Consider the following 22,554-nt stretch of genomic DNA (forward strand, 5'->3'; position numbering starts at 1 on the left):
ATTATTAAAGGAGGTATATTATAATAGTTAGGTAACAATTAAGATTTAAGGATTATAATCTTAGATAGGATCGAAGACTTTCTTTTAAGTCTGGATGAATAAGTTAACTATTTCGCGTTAGTTTAAAAACAGTAGCAATTTGTAATTTACCCTATTTATAAAGTAAATATTTATGTTATCATAACCGATCTAAGTCATAAGGCCAGTAAACTCAAATCTGAGTTCCATCAGCAAAAGATGGGAAGCTTCCATCAAATTTGTGGACGATGTGATCCCCAAAGACCAGGTCCATCCGTTTCCCCTAGCATTACAAATGTAAATATTACAAGGCAACGAAATTATTTCTTTTCTCCAATTTATTCTGTTATTCGACTGGAAGTTTCTTAATTGTTAATGCTTTGCTTCAATTCTGATAAGAGCTGCTACGTGATTTATTATGCTTTCCTATTTTTATGATTAAGTAGTCAGAGTGCTTGAAGAAATGCTTACAAGAGAAGTTAAAGAGACTGTTTGATTGGTGTGGAATAATTTCGTGATTTTGATTTGGTTTGCTTATCATATAGTATAGATCTTTGGTTTGGGTCCACTTTTCGGTTTAGTTGGTAGCAAGATTTTGCCGTTGTTTGGTTGTATGTCATAGATCTATTGCATTTGACTTGGAAGAAAATAAAGGAAATGGATGCATTCTTTAATGGCCTTGATTGTCGTTTGAGGGTGTCGGGCAAGGTTGCCGACTCAATCATGATGGGAATTGTGAACTCTGCAATGGAGGCTGCATACAAGAAAAGCTTGTCAAAGGAAGGGGACTTGGAACGCTTGAATGAGAAGTCGAGGTTCTGTGAGCTTGCAATCATGCAGTTGGAGTGGTGTCTTAAGTTCTTGCAGGAAGAGATGGACAACAACTTAGTCGAAAGTACCCATGACCGTGAACAGCTGCTTGCCGATCTCCTGGAGACACGGGATAGAATCCACCGAAGGCTTGAGGAGACTGAGATTGCAATTGCTGAGAAAGATAGGGAGTTAACAAGGAGTAGAAAAAGTGAATCAAAGCTTAGAGTAGCATTGGAAGTGAAGGGTGAAGAAATGAGCTCATTGCTAACTGCACTTGGCTCTGAAAGAGTGAAGGGTGAGAGAGCAAGTGAGCCTGTTCAATGCAGTAAAATTGGAGGGCATATGTTCAATGAATGGAAATGTTTGGTTGACAATCAGATTTATAAAATTAGTGGCAAGTTGGAGAATGGGCGACAAATTCTGACAACTGTGATGCAGAAGTTAGGGGGAAGCTCATCGAACATAGAGAGGGTAGACCACTGGATTGATGATACTGATGGAATGAAGACAGTAAATGACCTTTACAATATGGCACAGTTGTTGATGGAATTTGAGGAGGTGATTATGGATGCTGGCATTCTTAAAGAAAGCATTGACTCTTCTTTTGAAATGATGATTAATTCTATTGAATTGTTCAAGACAGCTCTGGATGAGCATCAGTGGGTTTCTAATACTGAGAAAGAGATGTCTATTATTATTCTTAAAAACATTCTTACAGAAGTTAAGTGCAATTGCAACGTGAAATCTGGGTCTCCTTTTGTTTCTCTTCCAATCCAGTCAGACATGGACTGGTCAGCTCTCATGGATGCCATTAAAACCTTGCAAGATGATTTAGAATTGTTGACTTCTCACATATATATGCAGCCAGAGTTAGATGATGACATGGAGTTGAACATCCATCATAATTTGTCATCAAGAGCACAATTGGGGGGAAGAAGTAAATGTGACACTGGAACATTAGAAGGTAAGCTCCATAGATCTGGTGAAACTCTAAGGTGTGATAATGATGCTAGTGGTGCAGTAGATAGTCAAGAGTTCAGCACTACTTCTCATTTCAAAAGTTCAGGAAATATAGGAGGCATATCTAAAGAAACTCCATCTGGACATCTTGTTACTGATTTGACAAGAAACCAGTCCATCATACAGACGAAAACCCAAGAAATTAATGGGCTGAAAAGGGTGCTATCTAGAGAAAAAGGAGACTCGTCCCTAAGATATAATAAAAACTTTGATGCCGTTAAAGAAGCAGTTACTGTTGCCATTAGAAGATTGGACACTATTAAAGGACAGAAGGTCAAATTGGTTGTAGCTTCTCCTGGCGATAACTTACTAGGCTATGAGAGAAATATGAATAACTTTCACCATAAACCAACAGGATTTGGATCCGTGGAGAAAGAAAGTAACTCACAATCACTGAGAGAAAGTCCTGAACATTCAAATAACAGGTCATGTTGCTATTTAACCGGTGCAGAGCCCTGTGAGGAGATAAGAAAGCTAATAGAATATAAAAGTGAATTGGAATTTCAATCTGGGCTATTGGAAGATACGTACAAAATACTCTTCAAAGGTTTAATCAGGAGAGAGAGCATCGAATCCTTTGATTTTTACATAAAAACCCTTATCATGGAGGATACATTTAGGGTTGTCATCTGCACAATTATAAATGAGTGGAGTGGCATTAGAGAAACTTCGGATATTGAGAGACTTCTCAAGGATGAGATTGATTGCATTGTTTTCGGTGGAATAACCAAAGACATAATAGGCATGCATTATATGACTACAATAAAATGCCAAGATAAACATGTACCTTTCAATAACAATTTCGTACAACGTTTTGAGATCATGGAACCAATTGAGCAGGAACACGAAGTGAACTCGCTATCAAATGATTTTGTTTCAGGCGAGGGCTTAGATTTTAATTGTGATTCAGGGTTGATGAAACCTCAATTTTATACTAGCTTTGATGAGTTTAAATCTGGAGAAAGTAATGAATGCAATATACAAACTGTTGAAATGTTGGTTGAGAAAGATGATGCTTTCAACTCGGTCAGTGAGAAGTTTGGGAAAGCTTTGCAGCAGATAGTTAATAGTAAGATGCAGCTAAAAGAACTGGCATCAAGTCTAGGAGTAGCAGTTGACAATATGAATGTGACATGTGATCAGGTAACTTCAGTTATTGATGTGGCACATGATGGAAAACTGTCCCCACCCTTGACCATGGGATCTCCACACTGGAATTGGAATGAGCAGAAATATCTGGCACATGATGAAAAACCATCCCTGCCCTCCACCATAGGATTTCAAGATCGGAATTGGAATGAGCAGCAACATGTACTTATGCCTTTTACTCAATTTTCACAAGCATTGATGAGTTTTGAGTTTATGTCTTGTGAGAGAATAAGAACAAATATCTCAAGGTTATTTTTCTTTCAAACTATTACCTGCAACACCAAAGAAAGTAGATTTCAATTACTATAGGAAACATTATCAGCTAAAAAAAAGTTAATTTTTCATTAGTGTATCAGTTCTCTAAATTGCAACCGCATGCATGTTGCTGAAACTTCTTTTCCAGAGGATCTTATAGCTTATTTGGCTATACTTCATCATCTACATACAGAGTAACTCTGGAGGTTGTATATTTCTTGGAGTTTATTATATCCCAAAAGAGATGATTGAAAAGCTTTTTGATAATTATGAGATAACAGCTTGCATATTGAGGCATGAGGAAAATTTAATTGTGTCTTGATATTGTTATTCTCATGTGGCCATATCTGCTTCGGGAATCTGAGTATGCGTAGGACGAAATGAAGTAGACCAGAAGTTACAGTGAGTTGGTTGAGCTGATATTTTGGTGATGCATGTTAGCTTGCTACTCATGTAGATTAATGAAATTTACGTGAGTGATCATTTACATTTTCTCAATTTTGGTGTTGTAAGCTTAGTTTATTACTTAATTATCATTAGAATAAAGGTTGTTTTGGGTGATCCCATCCCAAGTCATCAGTAGTAATACAACATTCATGGGTGAATAACTCTTCAATCAGAATGAAAGTGGTTATCTATCCGGTAGTAACAATCGGTTTTACATGGATTCTTTCATACCAGATCTCTACATGTTTATAATATATATGATATATGTACCCTTTAATGAAGATGCATTAAGTACAGCATTATAGAATTCTTACTCCAATATTAGAGAAAAGCTTTACATAGCTGATTTGACCTGATTACAGAGATAAGGTAATCAGTCACAGTCGGATTATGCTAGGTTCATGAGGCTGAAGTTGATAAGCTCAAGATTATCTTTAAGTGCTAATTAAAGATGAATTTTGTACATAAAGGACTTCTGAAGCTTCTTGTATGTTTATTTTATTTTTTATTCTTTTTCTAATCAAAGTAACCTAATCCTAAATTTATGTTAAAATATTGATTTTGTATTGATTTTTGAAAGATCCTTTTACAGGTTGGATGATCTGAAACAGCAATTGGGTCCACTTGTTGAGCAAGTAAATTTGATTAAAAGAAAGGAAGTACTCTACAGTAAGGCTTTCATGAGGAGATGTTATGATCTCCAAACAGCTGAAGCGGAGGTTAGAAAGATGTTATACTTGAAACAAGCATGAATACGATTCAGTTGAGGATGGGATTGGACGCTTTTTATTTCATAATCTGAAAATAGTTGTGATTTCACAGATTAACATGACAAAGATCTTTCTTATCAATGTAATAGGCTAACAGTCGAGTAATAATCTAACAAAAAGTAGACAGGTGTCTCCTTGTGCATAAAAGTGCATATTCTGTCTGAATAAAGCCATTTCATGCAGTGATTTCCAGTTTAGCAAAATTCTACATGCATTTCCAGTCCTTAAATTATTTCAATTTCAACAAGTCTCATGAACGTCTATAGTACATCCTAAAGTTTTATGTCTTTTGCAAGGTTTGCATATGCTCAATTAAGCTGCCTCAACTTGCATGCTTTGCTATAATGTTCCTATATCTGACTATAATCATAGTATATTGATGACATAGAAAGAAACATTACTAAGATTCTTATGTGTTGCTGAACTTTTCTTGCTTATATTTCACTTGCATATGAATATGAAAAACTTCATTAATGTTTACTACAACATTCCTGATCTTAGGTTGATTTGCTCGGGGATCAAGTGGATATTCTTCTTGGCCTTATCAAGAAGACATACGTAGCACTGGATCATTATTCACCAGTTTTGCAGCGTTATTTTGGGGTAATACAACTTCTTTGGCAGTAAGAAAATTAATTTTCACTGCATTTGTCCATCACTTTCAGAAGTAGGTCAACCATAACCCTATCTCCTACTTGCTTGTAAACTTCCTTTCTAGGACTTTCTTTCATTACATGCTCGTGGAGATTATAGCACAAGATGACACATACGGATTGCAAATCCTTTAAGGAACTTCAGCTACTGGTTTGCAATGAAGATTCCAAATATTCCTCCCTTACATATAATAGAAGAGTATTTGCTTGGCCCTTTCTTGGAAAAAATGGAATAGGAGAGAAAAGTATGAAATTTATCAAGCTTTCATATGGGTATTTAGTATTGACTTATCATGCCAGAATAGGTGGCACACTATTTGCTACAAAGTTGTCTTTAAAACACAGGAGCTTTTTGCATTAGAGGAAAACATTTGGGTTGTAAAAAATCAACACTGTTGATAGAAGCCACCATTAGGTTTTGTAATCATGAAGAGCACGTGATCAAAAGAAAGACTTGTGGCCCCTGTTCTACTGACTACCACATGAAACCACACAAAGAGAGAAGCTTATGAATCTATTCATTGTGAACTTTGAACGCCTTTTAACAATCAAAAAATAAAAAAAAGAATAGTGTTATTATCTCTTTTCCACGTTGGGATACCTAAAAGAAGCAACTGTCTAGTAGCTGTTGCATTGTTCAAGGATTACCAAGGAGTGATCATGGAACATACTTTTCTTCTTTTGAATTTTTTATATTTCTATTTCCATATCAAGTTTATTGATGTTTCCTTAAATTTCTTTGATGCTAGAAGATATGACTGTAATCATGCATCTTATAAAATTAATAAAAGATATGCCTTTGAAGAATTACAGCAAGTAATATGAATTATGAACCACGCAAGCAAGATTATACGTATTCAGCACACACTCATCCGGGAGTTTGAGCAGTGTGTTTGTGGAGTATATCCGATACAAGCTGCTGAAAATATAAGATTGATCTCCTATTCTTCATATTTTCTTCATTCTTTAGTCTGAAGAAATTCTACCTCTTTTATTCTTACGAAAGTAAGTCTACTTCGATATATGGTATCTTACCAGTGTACTACTGATTTTTATCTGTATATTTTCAGATGATGGAGATTCTAGATTCGCTTAAGAAAGAATTAGATGTGGAACATCGTAAATGACATTTCTATCCATGCTAACGTAAACAATCAGGAGTCTTTCCTGATTTTGTTCAGATGGAATTCCATCCAGGCAGCATTAACAGCTTCTGCTGTTCCTCTGTTATGTTTAATTTCTTTTCTTCTTCTTTAATTCTTTTATTCCACTTACTTCATAGCCAAGTTTGAGGAAGCTTTAAGAGGCATATGTATTACTTCTATGGAGCTTTATTATCCGCTGCACAAATTGGCACTTTGTAGAGCTTCACTGCAATGACATTTTTGGCTTCTCACTCCTGTGCAATAAAATTTTGGGAGGAAAAGAAAATTCTGGACACGAGAAATTTTTTTTGCTTATGATTGAGAACATGTAAAAAGGTCCTGTTGCTGCTGCAGTACTAATATCTTTTAGTATTTGTTATAGCAGCAAATTTTTAGGTTATTTTCTTTTTTCAAAGCAGTTTTTTTTTTCTTTTTAATTGTTGCATACTGTGGACACAGAAGACAACCACTGTGAATTTCATGACTTCTTGCTCTGTTAGCATATTCCTGTCCACCTTCTCATGAACAAGAAGAATTGAAGGAAATAAAGCTGAAGATATCTGAGATTAAGGCCCTTCTTACTGATGAAACGATGGGTAAAAACAATAGCTTGGGAGATAAGTTTGAGTCACTGCTCGTTGTATGTGTGAACTCCCAAAGAAAGATTTCAAACATCAGAAGGTCTTGTAATGCATACACAGGTCCTCTTATTGGGAAGAACACGACTTATTCCATCACTACTCCATTAGGAAGCTGCAAAGCTCCATACACATTTGAGAAGAACAGAAGCGAAGCATTCCTTTCTTGCAGCATTTAAATGTTCAAATCTTGATCCCATTCTGACAATTCTTAGTCAAAACAATGATAACAGTTGGAAGAAATTTTTAGTGGGTTTGGAAGCTGTGAAAAGAGAATCATTAGCTCATCTTGTTGCCAGTTCCAGGCATTCTTGATGACTAGAAGATAAAATGAAAACAAATGAGCCTATTCTTGTTTTCCAAGGCTTTTATAATTTAATTATATTTAATTTGTAATGATAGATTTTAGTGTGGATCACATTGCATACATGAGCTGTGTGCACTTTATTATAACAAAATATGCATTAACTATAAAAAAAATAATATACACTCAGTTTAAATTAAAGTTTTAAATACAATTAAATTGCAAAAACCTGCTTGTTCTTGCTCCTTTTCTCATATAAGACTATGAAAAAGATAATGTTCACTCATAAAGACAAGGACAGGGACCACGCTAATGTGCCTAGATTAAGAATGCATCATGCATTTGCTAGGACTGCCATTACTATATAGGCAGGAAGAAACTGTGACCAAGTACTGTTGCTATGTACCATAATTAATGTTCAAGCAGGAACTGGATAGCGATATATGCGACAATTTGATGGTAAACCAGCATCTACTTGGCATTTAAACTCATTTGTGGAGACAGAAACTTTCTTAAATATACACAAAGCTAGCTACACAGAAGAATGATATCCAGAATTTACGCGCATGTCTACTCTGTGTACACTTCTTGAACCCCATTCGTGACAGCATTCCAATGCGAGCCGAAGAGCAGTGCCCAAGCCCAGCACAATGAGAACACCTACACCATTAGCTGGCTTAGTAAGTCAACAAATCCAAGTTATAACTATTCATAGATCAAAACAGAAGTCAGTCAATCAGTTAGAAAGAAAATTAATTCTTTCGCTGGCTTCAGAAAGTTGTTTGTATCAAGACTAGTGAATTTGATCTGTTATACTAAATGATTCTTCCTTTTTCTATCTTGTCATGGGTTCCTAGAGAAGTACATGCACAACTGATTCATATCTTTCATAAGACTCATTGTAGATAAGGAGAAACAAATAAAATTAGATAACCAACACAAGCGATGTTGCAATGAATTGCGGAAACAGGTTATCAAAATCAAAGCCAACAAACACAATGTTCAGGAAAGTTTTATATGGTTGTGAAGAAACCCGCAAAAGAGAAAGGAAACACCATGTAGTATGTTTAAAGACTAACCATATTGCATTATAGTTTTTAGAATAAATCTATAAACTGTTCCAGCTTCAAAAACTTGGAATATGCATTTTCCAAATCAAGATGAACATCAACCCTCCAGGTTGTGGTAAACTTATTTGCCAATACTAGGTGCACCACCATCTTTAAATCTGTCCAAGATTCCTTTATGTATCTGACCTACAATGCAAAAGCATTGGTCATGACCCTACTTACGCCGAAGTATTCTTTACATTCAGTGCCAAGATTTTCTCCTTGAAAGATTTTAGGTATTACATGAAGTTGATTATACTGCAGAGTACATATTGTCACCTACTGGCATGTATTCTTATTTTTGTGAATAATGTACATAAGATCTAGAATGTGATCTTTTACTATTTCTAACAGGAATCTACAAATCAACCTGAATTTTTCATGTTCTTTCACGTTTCATCCAGAGTGCCAAGAAAACACTAGTTTTCCAAAAATTGCGACAACAAATAATTCACATGTACTAAGCCCAAACATAGAGAAATTATACCAATTATGATGTTCACAGGCAATGCGGAAACACCAAGAGAAACAGAAATTAGCACATCCAACAAGAGTCCGCCTACTAGGATTGCAAATGCAACCCAGAGAGGGCTAAAGCATCCCTGTCATCACATAAGAAAAAAGAGAAAAGATGACATGTAAGGACCCAAAGGATGTGCACCAGGTCACTGGCAATGAGAGTAGTGACAGAAAATAATACTATGAAGTATGGACTAGAACTACTCTTGCAGCAGATTTAATGATAAAATAAATATTCTTTGGGGCTCAGTTATAGTAGTAAATACCCTTCCACGTTCTCCTCGTCCCCCTCGATAGGCTGAATCAACCCTCCAAACCCAATAATTTGTCTGTTGATTAAAAAAATCAGTTAAAAGAGAACGAAAAACTCATTACTAGAAGATAGGTTAGCTATAATTCAATGTGGATCCAGTGATTTAAAGACAACAGAAGAAGACTTGCACTAATTTAGAAGTCCATCCTATATAAATAGGCTTTGCACAACTAGGTAAAGTAGACTGACAAAGTAAATGTATAATGGGCCTCCTATAATCATAAATTAGAAATACGCATAGGAAATCATATTTAAAAGGTATAAACATAATGGATATAATATATGTACTGAATTCTGATATCACAGTCTCTAATGATAAAAACGAAGACATAGGAAGTTATTGTATCACTTTCTGCAGCAAGCACACATGGCACACAAACAAGCACATTTCTATGTGCCTATATAGAGGTATAAATTGGATATACTTACACTTGGCTGGGGCTCTGGCAAAGAAATATTAGCAGCCACCTGCCTGTATACGAAAGAATCAAATTTAGAAATTTATGTTATCAGCTAAAGTTAATGCTGACGAGTTTTCTATATAGAAGACTTACAGGCATATTTCACACTTATTTGAACCTCTAGTACGAAACCAAATATCTATACATGAGCGATGCACTTTTGCTAGCTCACCTCGGCATCTGCAGCCAAGATCAACCAGAGGTTCTTCTGATTGCTGTTGACAAACCCTGTCAAGTTTCCAAGCAATCAAAACATAAAAAAGAACGAAAAAAGCTTTTCACATACGAAAGGAATCATATAAATAACCAGCAAATATAAGTGTACTCCACAAGGAAAAATAAACCCAGATAAGCATTTTCCTACCGTGACTAGAAAACAATACAGAGTTCTCCGATCATCATGATATTCTAGTTTTAATAACGTTAGACCATGACAAAGGAAGTAGTTACTGTCAGCCAACCTTTATAAGAACCTATTACTGTCACAGATAAGGGCCTAAAAATCCCTTCTTCAATTATAATATCTATCAGATCCGGTAGCTAAAATATGCTACTAGCCAAGATAAAAAAATATCAGAAACTAAATTTCCATGTTACCTGCATTGCTCATCGAAACTTTCGCTCCTCGACGAGCATATCTTCTTTGGAGCTGCCACTGCACCAACCTTCTCATCAGCTTTGGCGTCCGCAACCTCCTCCGGTTGGGAGATCACGATGCTGATCGTGGGCAGCGGCGTCAAGGCCCGATCGCCGCAACCCTTCTGGTTTAAATGGAGAGGATCAAATGCAATCTTGGGACAACGACTAGAGCCCAAATCCGAATTGGGTTCAGATCCTTCTTCCCCTTCCTTCTTCGGAAACCCGCCGCCATCATCATTCGGCATTTATTCCAGCAAATCACCCACAAAATTGCACTATGTCAGAACAACTCTTCTCTGAAATATTCCTTCGAACACCTTCATGAACCAACACCCCTTGAGAAAGAGACCTCAAATGCATTAATTAGCTCGGTTCCTGGATTTAGAGTCCAGAATCAAGAGAAGACTCCCAAAACGACCTCAAACGATGCCAAGATCGAAACTTTAGGAGCAAAGTATCAACTTTTGATCAAGAGAAGGAAACCCTTTACATGTAGAGCAGGGAATGCACTTCGATGCTAAAATTACGGAGGCGTGGGCAATGAGGAAGAGACCACAGCGCTCTTTATTCTATCCATCTTCTTCTTTCTTTCTCTTTCTATTTCCGTATTCATTTACGCAATCCTTTTTTCATAAACAAAAATTGGAAATTTTGGAGATGTGGATAAAGGGAAGAGGAATAAAAATTGGTAATAATTGGGTGGGATAAGGTTTGATTATCTAGTCGTTGACGCATTGGTAATCAAAATGGCAGGAGATTCTGGTTTCAGTTCACCTGCTTTCTTTTATTGCTACACCTACAAGTACCAGCAAAAAATTTCCAATATGAATAATGCCAATAATATTTCGATTCTTAGTAGATGATCGAGGGCAATAATGTACATAATTGAGTTTCTCTCTTTTGTCTAAGATCATATAATATAGGAATCATTATTTCTTCACCTCATAAGTTTCTTATAATTAGATCTAGATGGATTCCACTCAAAGTTATTTGCCGACATATTTCTCATTATCTATTTCCTTTTCTTTTTCCCCATTGAAATACTCATTGCTAACTATGCCAGTGATTTCTTAAAGGCTCTATTTGATCACCATTGTAGCTTAATAGTTGAATTCTATTAGCTCATGATGACAAAGATAGTTAATTTTTCATGGAAGTATTATATACACACAATTTATAATCTAACTATTTTATTTTACATTAGTCTACGAGTTCATAATTTATATATAAAAAAAACTTTAGATTCAAGATGCGTATAAACTAATATGTGTGAATCATTCAATGCCAAACAATGCATCAAATGCTTCAAATGTGTAGTATAAAGACGGTTAATTTTCAGGCATCGCCTTTTGTGTAATATGCTCGATATATTAGGGTCCCTTATCTCTAAAAATTAATAATAAAGATACCAATAATTTGAATCCTTTTTTTCTCACCAAAAATCCTAGTTTAGACCATTTATTTTTATTTAAGAGTTCATATCTCTATTAGTTTGTCTAAGAGTTGGGATCACCGGCAATTGTGGGAATTTGTATATAGTATTATTCCTAAACAAAACATCCAACCTTGCTGTAATAGAAATTAGTCTATTTTTAATCAAAATATTTGGTTGATGGATGTGACATTTTCCTAATATAAAGAAGACCGGAGGTTTTGGTAAGAGAGTTGTTTAACAAGCATGATAACGATGTGCCTACGTTAGGTCCCACCTGGATAAACGAAAACTTAGATTGATTAGATGTCATATATTGAGTTGAAATGGAATATATGGAAGACAAACATAACAAACTAAAAGATGAGATTAAATTTCAAGTTATACTTACTAGTTAGGGGGCACCAAGCTATGTTTACAACTTGAGATCAATAGTAATTCTGACCAAACCCAATGAGATCTTGCTTAGATGGTTAAAGAGCTTTATATCATATGAGTATTCTTATATTCGAATCTCAACAACATTGGTTTATTAAAATTTTAACCGTCTCATTTTAGTCATAACTATTTTAGTAATTTCACGGTTGAAATTAAAGATTATTTCACTCCTCTTAAAATATTATACAATAATTGTTGATAAAGTCTTCTCTAGTCCCAATCTTATATTTAAGAACTTGGAGGTTGGCCCATCACATTCCAAGTCTGTCTGATCGAGAAGTCATTGGTCCACGAGAGATCAAGATGGCTTCTACTGTTACATAACAGGGGAAGATTATTGCATCTTTCTTTCTTCAATTTTGTGAAAGTCTAGAGTTAATTACCCTCTGCCCATTGTGGCTTGGCTTAATTTTATAAAATTATCGTGTACTTTTAACTTAAGCACTTAACTCATGTATAATTTTGATTAAAGTATAATTATGAAGTTTTTTATTATATTTGATCATATTAGAAGACGAATTTAAAAATCCTATAGACTTCTAAGGCATCTAAAATAATATTACTAAATATTTGAGATGACAAAGATAGTACAAAAATATTTATATTCGGCGTATCTATTATATCTTTTATTATTTAAAATTCGATCGGTATTATTCAAAAATTATTGAAAATCTTATCTAACTCTTCAAATATTGTCTCCAATGAGAAATTTCAAATTCTACATCTAATTTGATCAAATTTAACCAAAAAAAAAAAATTAATAGTGATATTTTAATTATAACCATATGAGAGTTAAGTGTTTAATTTAAAAGAAGAACGATATTTTTATAAAATTGAGTCAAATCACAAGAGAAAAAAAAAATAATTTCCCTGAAAAATTATTATAGTATATATAAAGTTATTTGTGCTAGATAATCTGTTGGCTCCTAATACTGCACGTCCTGTGCAATCTACCATACCTCCAATACTAGTGATTAGAGAATAAATGTGTTTTATTGAACTCATAACTTCTAAAAAGGATCTAGCTTTGATACCAAATTAAATATTTAATTAAGTCAAAACTTAAATTATCAGAACAATTGGGTGTTTTATTCTCTTAGTCTTAATCTATAATTTGGCTCACTAATAAACCATCTGCTTCTCCTAATGCCGCACAATGGCACAAGGAAGCAAACCTGGGCCATAAGGATGGCCCTTTTAGGGTTTGGGTTCATACGCAGCTATTTGGGCCCGATCCGATCCATCACCACCGTACACGCACACTCGATCACCAAATTAATCGCATTCGTTAGATTGAGCAGGGCTGCCGTCCATGGGCGGCCGAGATCACTTAGATGTTTAGTATATAAAACTAGCACGAAACCCTAACGCACCCTCTTCTCCCGTCCTTATATCCTCTCTTCCTCTCGCCTCCCACCCCGAACCCTAATCCTAGCTACCTCTCTCCTCCTCTTTCACTACCAAAACCCTAGCCTCCTCCTCCTCATTATCATCAGCCATGGGTCGCGTCCGCACGAAGACCGTGAAGAAATCCTCGCGCCAGGTGATCGAGCGCTACTACTCGCGCATGACCCTCGACTTCCACACCAATAAGAAGATCCTCGAGGAGGTCGCCATCATACCCTCGAAGCGGCTCCGGAACAAGATCGCCGGGTTCTCCACCCATCTCATGCGCCGGATCCAGCGCGGGCCCGTGCGGGGCATCTCGCTCAAGCTCCAGGAGGAGGAGCGTGAGCGGCGCATGGACTTCGTGCCAGATGAGTCTGCTCTCAAGGTTGACCACATTGAGGTGGATAAGGAGACGCTTGATATGCTTGCGACTCTTGGGATGGCGGATCTCCCTGGCGTGGAGAAGCAGGCTGAGGTCCCCGCTGCGCCGGTGTACGCTGGACGTGGGAACTTCGGGGGAAGGAGGCTGTGAGTGGCCCATTGGTGATTTGGTTCCGCTTTTGGTTTAGTTGTTCGATTAGATGTTATCGTTTTGGAAAAAGTTTTGAACTTGGCGTTTGTTTCTTCATGTTGGCATGCTGCGTACTTCTATTTAGAATTTCAGATGAAGAACTTTAATTCTGTTGGCCGCAAAAGATCTGTTAGATCTTTGGTTACGATATGTGGATTGCAATTCTATGGTTTAATTACGTTAACTATTTAATCTCTTTAATTTGGTACTTTTTTTTATTTGCTTTTGTTTGTGTTTTTCTGTGTTTACCTTTAGTTAGATCATGCGGTTGCTATTGTTCGTTATAATTCTTTTTTGTTAATTTTGGCTGTTTAATTTCGTTTTCTATTTACATGTTGATGCTCATTTGAAGTGATTTATTGTTCCTTATGTGGTGTAATTTTGTTTAATATCTTATATTATGTAGAATTTGTTGTTTTCTTCTGATTATTTGGAATTGTTGTTTGCATTCTTTGGGCATATCTTATACCTTGAAATATTTATCAGGAATGATATCTATGTGCAACTGAACAATAAAAGAAAGAAATGTTATATTAATTTAAGGTGCATTTAAGAGTTGTGGATAATTGTATGATAAAATCCTCATGACTGAGAATTGTCATCTGAGTTGTAACCTTTTTTATTAGCACGGAGCATTTCAATCTTTTAATTAGCTTACTATGTGATTGAGGTGAACACTTGTTGGTGTTCACAATGTGAAAAATAAGGATTATTTCTATAATTTTGTACTACCTTAAATCCAACAGTAGCTAAGCTAGCTAATTTGACCCCTTCCCCTTCTCATACCTATGCTCTCGTTTACACAATGAGGTACTTCATGTGCCACATGTAGTGCAGTGTCTAGTGTCTACAATGCCCTGAGGTTCAATTCTCCATAGAGTGATGATGGTTGTCTTAGTTATGTTTTTTTTTCTTTGCCATTGGGTTTAAGATCCATGATTAAGGGGGAATTTGGATCCTTCTTTCTGCCTTGTGCATTGTCACAATAAGTTCCTGTTACTTTAGCGTCTCTTTTGGTGCATGATAACTTTAGGGTATGTTCTTCTTTCTTTTCTACTACCTCCGAAGTATGGTTTGAAGTTTCACAAGAGATGGAATTGTAATGGCCAAAATTTAATGAAAACTAAAGCTGAAACGTATTGGTTAAGTCCGAAATTATTCTAATTTTGGTTTTTATTGGAACACAATAGGCTAAAACTATTGTATTTTGGTCTAAAATATTCATTTTTTCTAGGGGTCATCCCTGAAATCAACTGAAACTGAAACTTTGATGTTCTACAGTTCTAATTTTTGCATGCTTCAAGCTTTACTTATTGTTGTTAAGCTTTCTGATTCTCTTAGGTTATAATGTTATATCGTCCTGTTTTCTCTTCATTTGCCTGTGCTTTTAACTACCTGCTAATTGAGAAACCTTATGGATGCAGAATCTTGGCCCTTTAGTCTTATTATTAATTGATTACTTTTCATGTGTTGTGGGTCGGAATGACATTCTCTTGCTCCTCCTATTAAATAACTGGGGCTTCGTAAAGTTCCTCAGGTTTTGTTTCTTGGAACAACATTTGCCTAGTTATTTTTAAATAACAATGAGTACCTTGATTTTCCTAGAGATTTAATGTCCTTTGTTCTTTTGCTTAACTCTGCTTCCCCACTGAGCATTCTCCATAATTATAAGCTGCATGCTATTTGGTGCTTGACTCGTAATTTTATTTCTTTGACAAATGTTTGTAGGCCATCAGTGCCTTCCAACTTTTTGAACCTAGAATTTGTTATATCTGGTGGCATCTTCTTGGCTCTTCCTATGAAATGATCCGATGTACCTCTCTCTGGAAGTGTTGCTTGGGATTAAAAATTCAGTTTTCCTCATTAAAATAAGAACCTGTAAAACGTTTGCAGTGTGCACCTTTCTGGTGCAACTTTGATTCATAGAAACGGTTTGTTTGCCACTTGACTGTTTGCATTGCTCTTATGTTCATTCTTGGACATCATACGGAACCTAAGTTGAATGAAATGGTTCTGTTTTTATATCTCTTGGGCACGTACATTGTGTTTGCTACATGCGAATTTTTCCCATATCCGAGATGCTTAAGATTTTGTTTGTTTGTCTTAACAAAGGAGAATGATGTTATAGTTCAAGCTTTTGGCATCACGAAATAGAATGTTTTGACTCGAAATTGTTCGTGATGTGCATCCTACTATAGTTTCAAATGGCTGGCCCAGGTGTCTTTGATTTCGTGCACAATGTGTGGGTCTAATGTTCTTCCAGTGGGAGGTTTCTGTTACTGCACAACAATTTGAATGCATGCTATTGTAAGTTTTCTTCTTAAAATTGGATCTATTTAAATGTACTAACTAAGCCATGCGAATGAGTAATAATTTATAACAGTAACAATTTGGGTCGAAGTCATATGTTTGAAAGAGCGAGAACTATGATCTTCCTTACGATATTTATCCTCTAAAATGCTTCCTTACTCGATTCCAACTATTGAAGGTGCTGCTCCATAGTTTTTGTTTTACTGTCGTTATCATTTGAGCTAAACTATCTATGGATTTCCTAGAGCTTGATATTAACTTATCAAGTAGACATTTAAATAAAATATTTGGTTGGAAGATGAAGATGCTACTCATTTCCTGATAAATGGCGTTGCTTTATTCCTGTCAAAATAAGGCTACATATCTTTCCGTATTTTTTTTATAAAGTTAGTAAAATATAGGAGGAGACTAATTATTCTGCTCGATAAGATAATAAATCCAAACTTTGGACCACGAATAGATGGTGTTTTTGTCGAGTCTAAGACCAACTTAGCTACAATCTTGTGTCACTCTCACGTGTGTGGAAATTTCCAAATAATCAAGTAGCGGTCGAACTCGATGAAAGCCGTCAGATTACAATCGGACGACGCACGCTCCTTCTTCCACGTGTCGCCCCTCGTCTTCCTTTTATCTCCCTCTCCCGCCTTCCTCAAAAGCAACTTCTCCATCACTTCCAAATCGCCAAAATGCCCCTTATTCCTTTCGCTCTCGCAGTCTCATGCCGTTCGCCTCTGAGCAATTTGGTAATATCGGTAGCCCTCCAACCCGGTAGCATAAGTATTCCGCGGGTGTATCGTACCCTTCTCTTCTCCGCTCTCCCTATAGAAAGCAACGTTTCTCCTCTCAGTTCCATTCCCGTAGGTCCTTTCGCTTTTGAGAGCTAGGGTTTATGGAGAGCTCTCTCTAAGGCTTCTCTTCTCGGATTAAGTTCTCTTCCCTCTTGCTCCGTTCCTGGTGTAGGGAGAGATGGCGATTGGTTGGGAGTCGCTTCCGCTTGGCTTCCGATTTCGTCCCACGGACCAGGAGCTGGTAAACCACTACCTCAAGGGTAAGATTGAAGGGAGAATGGAATCCGACGAGGTTATTCCCGAGATTGATCTCTGCAAGTGCGAGCCTTGGGACCTCCCTGGTAATAGTACCTCTCTTCCTCTCGATCTTAATTGTAAAGACTCGTTTTTGGTTACGTAATTGAAGTAGGTTCTTATTGGATTTTTCGAAAAATCCTTCTTTTGTTAGTCCTGGATTCCTTTTCCTTTTTCCCTTGTTCTCTTTTTGGTTGATTGATGGTCTAGTTTCATATGTGTCTAGATCCTTTTTCTCAATTTGAGTGTCATTTTCTTGGAGAGGATAGATAAATCGTTGATCAGATCGGATGACCCGGAGTGGTTCTTCTTCTCGCCGAAGGGCCGGAAGTACCCCAATGGACCCCGCGCGAACCGGGCGACGGAAGCCGGGTACTGGAAGGCTACCGGGAAGGACAGGACGATCAAGGCCCGGCAACCGCAGCCAACCGTCATTGGCAGGAAGAAGACCCTCGTCTTCTACCGTGGTCGAGCACCGAAAGCTGTCCGAACCAATTGGATCATGCATGAATACCGCACTGCTGAGTCGGAGCTTGATTCAGGGGAGCAGGTTGGGATTCCTTCTTCCAAATTTCTTTCATAAATGTTCTTACTTTTGCTCTCCTGCAAGTTCTTTTTTTTTTCTGGGGGAATTTAAGTTGAATAGTTATTGGATGTTTTGTGACATTGGGTTTCAATTATTATTATTATTATTATTATTATTATTATTATTATTATTATTATTATTATTATTATGGCAGTTTTAAGTGTCCTGGAACTAGTTATAGATATCCAATTGCATCGCAGAGATAGTCTCCCTTTGTTCTATCTCTCTTTAGTGTTGGTGGTATAGGAAATGTAACTACTGATGAAGTAAGTAGGCTTTTCTACCTACCATTTGTTGGACATTTTTACAGAACTCATATGTTTTTTTATCTGTACCGAGATGAGAAAAAGTTGCAGTGGTCGAGCATAGCTGTAAGGTTTTTTTTGTATTTATCTTTATTAGTCCGTAATGAGTTAAAAAAGGAAACTGTGCTAACATTTGGTCATTTAAATGATGGCTTAACTGTGTGGCTACTATAATGAAAAGAAATGAATACTCTATGATGGAATGTCACATTCAGTTTAGTAAGCTATAACTATGTCCTGTGACAGTCAAAAGTATGCTTAGCTAAACATAATGGAGATTTTTAATTGACTTTTTGATGCATGATTTCCTACTTTAGGCATCATTATCATCTTTACAAGTGGCCCTCTAGAGAATGAGGGCTTGCTCGTCAAACCTGAGATTTGATAGGAAGTTGAGTAGAATCAGGTGAACATAAGCATATTTTTTTACTGATGATTCTCATGAGATGGGAACCTTCAGGCTAATCTGTGGCTGGATAATCTAAGTATACAGTTGAAGGCAATTCCTTTGCCTGTCAAGTTTGATAGTCAATACAACTGAGAGTGCAACATGTGCTGTAACTTTAGACTCTTAGACTTCAATGCAACATGTTTCATGCATTTACCAGGGAATAATTTCCTCATTGCAACAGGATAGAATGTTTTACCAGAAAGCGATATAGGAAAGACAGTTGATAACTGAGATTATCGTCCTTGCATAAGTGAGGTTCTTATCATTATCCATGTTTTGGGATTTGGTTCAAACTTGGGATATATATAGGTAATGAGTAAATTTGACGAGGAAATGGTGTATTCGCCTATCCGTAAATCACCCATCATTCCTTTGGCTTAGGTACATGACTTAACAGCTTCTTACATTGTTTTTAATACTATAGCAATTGGTGTTGACAACCAGATTGCTAGAAAAGGTGACTTGGTTGATGCTTAACTTTTAGGTCTGTTTTGTGCATAGTTGGTTAGAATGTCTATAAAGGTTGGAATAGCATCCCCAAGAACTAAGAGAGTCCTAACGACAAAAGAATGACAGAAGAGTTTACTAAGCTGCATGGAAAGTAGATTCAAAACCCTGAACTATATAACCAGAATATTGAAGGGACCACAACTCAACAACATGGGTGTTTCTATAAATTTTCTTTCTGATTGTACTTGTTGGCAACTAAGCAGTTTATATGAACTGTTGTTAGCATAGCATTTGGATAAATATTTTAGCACAATATCCTTCTATACAAGGAGTCAATATATGAAAGTCTTTATAAAACCATCTAAAAATATGCAACCAATTGGTAATATAAAATTAAAGCTTAACACTTACCTTTGCAGTGGATGAAGTATCGATGTCAGAAATGCGTGTGCTGTATTCCTGGTCACAAATGGATGCAATGCAAAGCCTATATATCTGATTCTAAATCTTTGACATGTACTGATGTTCATCTACTCAAGTATTTCAAAAGACAATCTTACAGATAACTAAGTTTAATCTGCATTTTGATATCATTGAAATATAATATATTAATACTTCTGTTTATTTTCTTTATCTTGTGCAGAGCGATTATGTTCTTTATCGCTTGTTTAAGAAGCCTGAAGAGAATTGCCAAAGTTCTAATGCTGATGAAACAAATAGAAACTTGCATGAATTAGGAAACAGTAGAATTTCTCTTACTTCAACAGGGTTTTCTCCAGTTGAAAATCAGAATGGAGCAGATATTTCAAAAGATTTTGCGACAACTTTGAACCCCAAGTTATCAGAATCTGAACTGCAAGAAAATTTGCAAAATCTACCTGACTCTGTTTATCAGACAACAGACACAGATACACTGCTAGCAGATAAAGGAGATTCTGCCAGGATGTTTCCTGTAAAACCTGGCGAAAACTTTTGCAATAGTATGACTTATAATATTGGTGATCCTGAGGAAGATGTTGCTGAACAGGTACCATATATAATCCTGTTTTAATCTGTATTTCTCTTTTGTAATATTCGTTTCATCTGGCATCAATCCTATCTGCAGCTCTTTTTCCCTTGCTCGACTCATTGGCTTTATATGCTTATTGACTTATTTGGATTCAGTAATCATGATATCAACTAAACATTTCCTTTTTTATAAACTCAGGATGGTTGTCATCTTGATGAATTGGTTCAGTTGCTAGGCTCAGAATATGCACAAGTTGGTTCTTACGAGTTTCCCCATATCGAGTCACCTGTGCAGGATTACATGTGGTATCCATCCTATGATGTTGTTGAGCAGGGATTAGGTGCAGACTTGACTCAACATAACACATTGCCTCAGGACTCTGTTACCGAGTTTTTGGATGCAGTGCTCAGTAATGAGGATGTAGATTCTCATGGAGTTCTAAATAATCAGACAGATGTGGTTTCCACTGCTTTGCCAGAAGGTCGACCTTGTATAATAGTTGATACTTCTATCAAGGATAGTGAATTGGGCGGTGATATAGATGTTGAATCTCTAATAGCGGTGAGAAGAATTTTGTTTATATTTGGAGTGCTTCTTTGTTGTTTTGTTATCATGTTATGGTGCAACAAATTCTGAAATTAAAAGCCATCTTTGTTTAATTATCAGAGTTATGGGGATAATGTTTTCTTCAGAGAATCTATGGAAGATTCCTGTCATCATGAAACAACGAGACAGCTGGAATTTGTTGGTACTGGAAATTCTAATAATTTTTCTGGCAGCATGGAGGAATCTACTAGTCAGCTCAATTCTGATAGAAGAATAATTGAAATCAGGAGACAAGAGCGTTTGCCAGCCATAGATAACTTCGTGGCCCAGCAAGGCTCAGCAGTAAGAAGGTTGCGCTTACAAAAATTTGTTCAGATGGGAACAGAGTCCATTGAAGATTATTCAAGCAGCAAGGAAGAGGATGATGAGGTAAAAGTTAGTTTTGCTAAGGTATATATGTAGTTGTTACCCCAATAAGTGTAATGATATTATTGCTTTCCTAATTTTGATTTGTCTTTCAAACTATTTATGCAGGGAGAAGAATGTGTTGATATTGGTAATGCTGAAGAACGAAAATTTTCGGGATTACCTCTTGACACTGTTGAGGGCATCTGCAGTCATGGTAATTAATGGCAAATCTTGCTGTATCCAGAATATTTCTTGGCTAGATCTCATCAGACTCAACTTATATCCAACCTGACTTGGAAATTGCCATGTCTTACATTTTTTTAATTTCTGTTGGTGGAAATGGGTCCTCAATTGTGAAATTTATTTCTGTCTGGTTGGAGAATCAGATACGATTCTCGTATAATTAGACTCCAATTGGGCCTAGAAGACCTGTTCCAGTTTAAATAAAGCTGTAACATTTACTTCTACCTCCCAGAGTTTAGACTCAATCAAGCCATTTTAAAATTAATTGGATCGGCTCAGGATCTAAATTGTAAACCTCTTATCAGTGTGGTTCTGATTTACAGCTCAAGCTTGATGCACTTGGCTAACTAAACTTGTTTGTTATGCAGATGGGGCAATACTTCCTGCTTCTTCAGAGTCCTCCAGTGAATGTAAGCCTACGCTGAGATTGAGAAGAAATAAGCTTGCTAGAGTTGATGAAGTCAAATGCTCATCTTCACAGCTGGGGAAACCTAGATCTCCTTCGGCCACCATTATTGGAATGGGTGTGCTCCTCTTAGCGATCCTTCTGTTCCTGTGTCTAGGAATAGGTTGGTATATAAGCTCCAGATATGCCATATAACACAATTTTGCTTTGTAGTGTCCTATGCTTTTAGTAGGACAATGTAGATATGCAAGTTATTTACATGTCTAGTGGGTGTTCAGCTTCCTCTAGGGACTCTTGGTGAAACCTGCTTTTCGTTCTCTTCACTGGTCCTTGGTTGGATGATCCAAAGCTTGTATCATATAAGTTGTTTTAGTTATACATAGAGCCCAAAGTTGTCTCTAAGATGTTGAATGTTCTGAGTGATCATGTATGAACTTTGTAGGCCCATGATATAGAATTCTCAGTGGAGTTGCTATTTATTTTGTAAGCTTTCATCAGCATGAGGTCCTAAATTTCTTTCTTTCATGGGTCCCAATCATGGGTCTGAAAGCTTCAAGGTATTGCATGCCATGTGGCTACACGAAACCTTGCCTGTTGGTCACGTCAGCTGGCGGTTGGAAAGAAGAGTGTTTTTTTTTTAATCCTTTTTCTTTGATTAAATGGAAAGATGAGTTA

General features: G+C 36.5%; 4 protein-coding genes across 7 annotated transcripts; 3 read left to right on the forward strand and 1 right to left on the reverse strand.

Annotated features, from left to right (window-relative positions):
• The first annotated feature begins 349 nt into the window (after nucleotides 1-349).
• Nucleotides 350-6,585, forward strand: LOC140783486 (uncharacterized). Its single transcript, XM_073130382.1, has 4 exons — nucleotides 350-3,248; nucleotides 4,295-4,421; nucleotides 4,974-5,075; nucleotides 6,196-6,585. Exons 1-4 carry the CDS (start codon nucleotides 676-678, stop codon nucleotides 6,250-6,252), a joined length of 2,859 nt encoding a protein of 952 aa, XP_072986483.1. The 5' UTR covers nucleotides 350-675; the 3' UTR covers nucleotides 6,253-6,585.
• An 846-nt stretch (nucleotides 6,586-7,431) lies between these two features.
• Nucleotides 7,432-11,079, reverse strand: LOC140785366 (uncharacterized). Of its 4 annotated transcripts, none has more exons than XR_012108429.1 (6): nucleotides 10,212-10,918; nucleotides 9,787-9,842; nucleotides 9,583-9,625; nucleotides 9,107-9,169; nucleotides 8,809-8,923; nucleotides 7,432-7,872 (listed from the first exon to the last, which is right to left on the reverse strand). XR_012108429.1 is itself a non-coding variant. In XM_073133240.1 (6 exons), exons 1-6 carry the CDS (start codon nucleotides 10,496-10,498, stop codon nucleotides 7,745-7,747), a joined length of 771 nt encoding a protein of 256 aa, XP_072989341.1. In that variant the 5' UTR covers nucleotides 10,499-11,079; the 3' UTR covers nucleotides 7,432-7,744. The 4 variants fall into 4 exon arrangements, 3 of the variants coding, with proteins under 3 accessions (XP_072989341.1, XP_072989342.1, XP_072989344.1); XM_073133240.1 differs by having other exon boundaries at nucleotides 9,708-9,842; nucleotides 10,212-11,079; XM_073133241.1 differs by lacking the exon at nucleotides 8,809-8,923 and having other exon boundaries at nucleotides 9,708-9,842; nucleotides 10,212-11,011.
• A 2,408-nt stretch (nucleotides 11,080-13,487) lies between these two features.
• LOC140784894 (small ribosomal subunit protein eS17-like) lies at nucleotides 13,488-14,284 on the forward strand. The gene has a single exon (XM_073132499.1). The coding sequence runs from the start codon at nucleotides 13,622-13,624 to the stop codon at nucleotides 14,042-14,044; it is 423 nt and encodes a 140-aa protein (XP_072988600.1). The 5' UTR covers nucleotides 13,488-13,621; the 3' UTR covers nucleotides 14,045-14,284.
• A 2,954-nt stretch (nucleotides 14,285-17,238) lies between these two features.
• Nucleotides 17,239-22,358, forward strand: LOC140784437 (uncharacterized). Its single transcript, XM_073131852.1, has 7 exons — nucleotides 17,239-17,522; nucleotides 17,745-18,025; nucleotides 19,911-20,294; nucleotides 20,475-20,837; nucleotides 20,943-21,251; nucleotides 21,357-21,444; nucleotides 21,842-22,358. The coding sequence occupies exons 1-7, from the start codon at nucleotides 17,360-17,362 to the stop codon at nucleotides 22,072-22,074; spliced, it is 1,821 nt and encodes a 606-aa protein (XP_072987953.1). The 5' UTR covers nucleotides 17,239-17,359; the 3' UTR covers nucleotides 22,075-22,358.
• Nucleotides 22,359-22,554: the final 196 nt, after the last annotated feature.

Source organism: Typha latifolia, chromosome 3 (assembly GCF_019914945.1).
Source record: "Typha latifolia isolate L0001 chromosome 3, TyphaL0001v2, whole genome shotgun sequence".
In the NCBI taxonomy this organism is placed as follows: domain Eukaryota; kingdom Viridiplantae; phylum Streptophyta; class Magnoliopsida; order Poales; family Typhaceae; genus Typha; species Typha latifolia.

Bases quoted from the DNA above. Each gene is read 5' to 3' on its own strand.
- LOC140783486 (XM_073130382.1), top strand. From the start codon at position 676: ATGGATGCATTCTTTAATGGCCTTGATTGTCGTTTGAGGGTGTCGGGC. The intron at 3,249-4,294 runs GTTATTTTTCTT...ATCCTTTTACAG, and splicing joins ATAAGAACAAATATCTCAAG to GTTGGATGATCTGAAACAGC. The intron at 5,076-6,195 runs GTAATACAACTT...GTATATTTTCAG, and splicing joins TTTTGCAGCGTTATTTTGGG to ATGATGGAGATTCTAGATTC.
- LOC140785366 (XM_073133240.1), bottom strand. From the start codon at position 10,498: ATGCCGAATGATGATGGCGGCGGGTTTCCGAAGAAGGAAGGGGAAGAA. The intron at 9,843-10,211 runs GTAACATGGAAA...GAAACTTGACAG, and splicing joins AGTTTCGATGAGCAATGCAG to GGTTTGTCAACAGCAATCAG. The intron at 7,873-8,808 runs GTATAATTTCTC...CTAATGGTGTAG, and splicing joins GCCTGTGAACATCATAATTG to GTGTTCTCATTGTGCTGGGC.
- LOC140784894 (XM_073132499.1), top strand. From the start codon at position 13,622: ATGGGTCGCGTCCGCACGAAGACCGTGAAGAAATCCTCGCGCCAGGTG.
- LOC140784437 (XM_073131852.1), top strand. From the start codon at position 17,360: ATGGCGATTGGTTGGGAGTCGCTTCCGCTTGGCTTCCGATTTCGTCCC. The intron at 20,295-20,474 runs GTACCATATATA...TTATAAACTCAG, and splicing joins AGGAAGATGTTGCTGAACAG to GATGGTTGTCATCTTGATGA. The intron at 21,445-21,841 runs GTAATTAATGGC...TTTGTTATGCAG, and splicing joins TGAGGGCATCTGCAGTCATG to ATGGGGCAATACTTCCTGCT.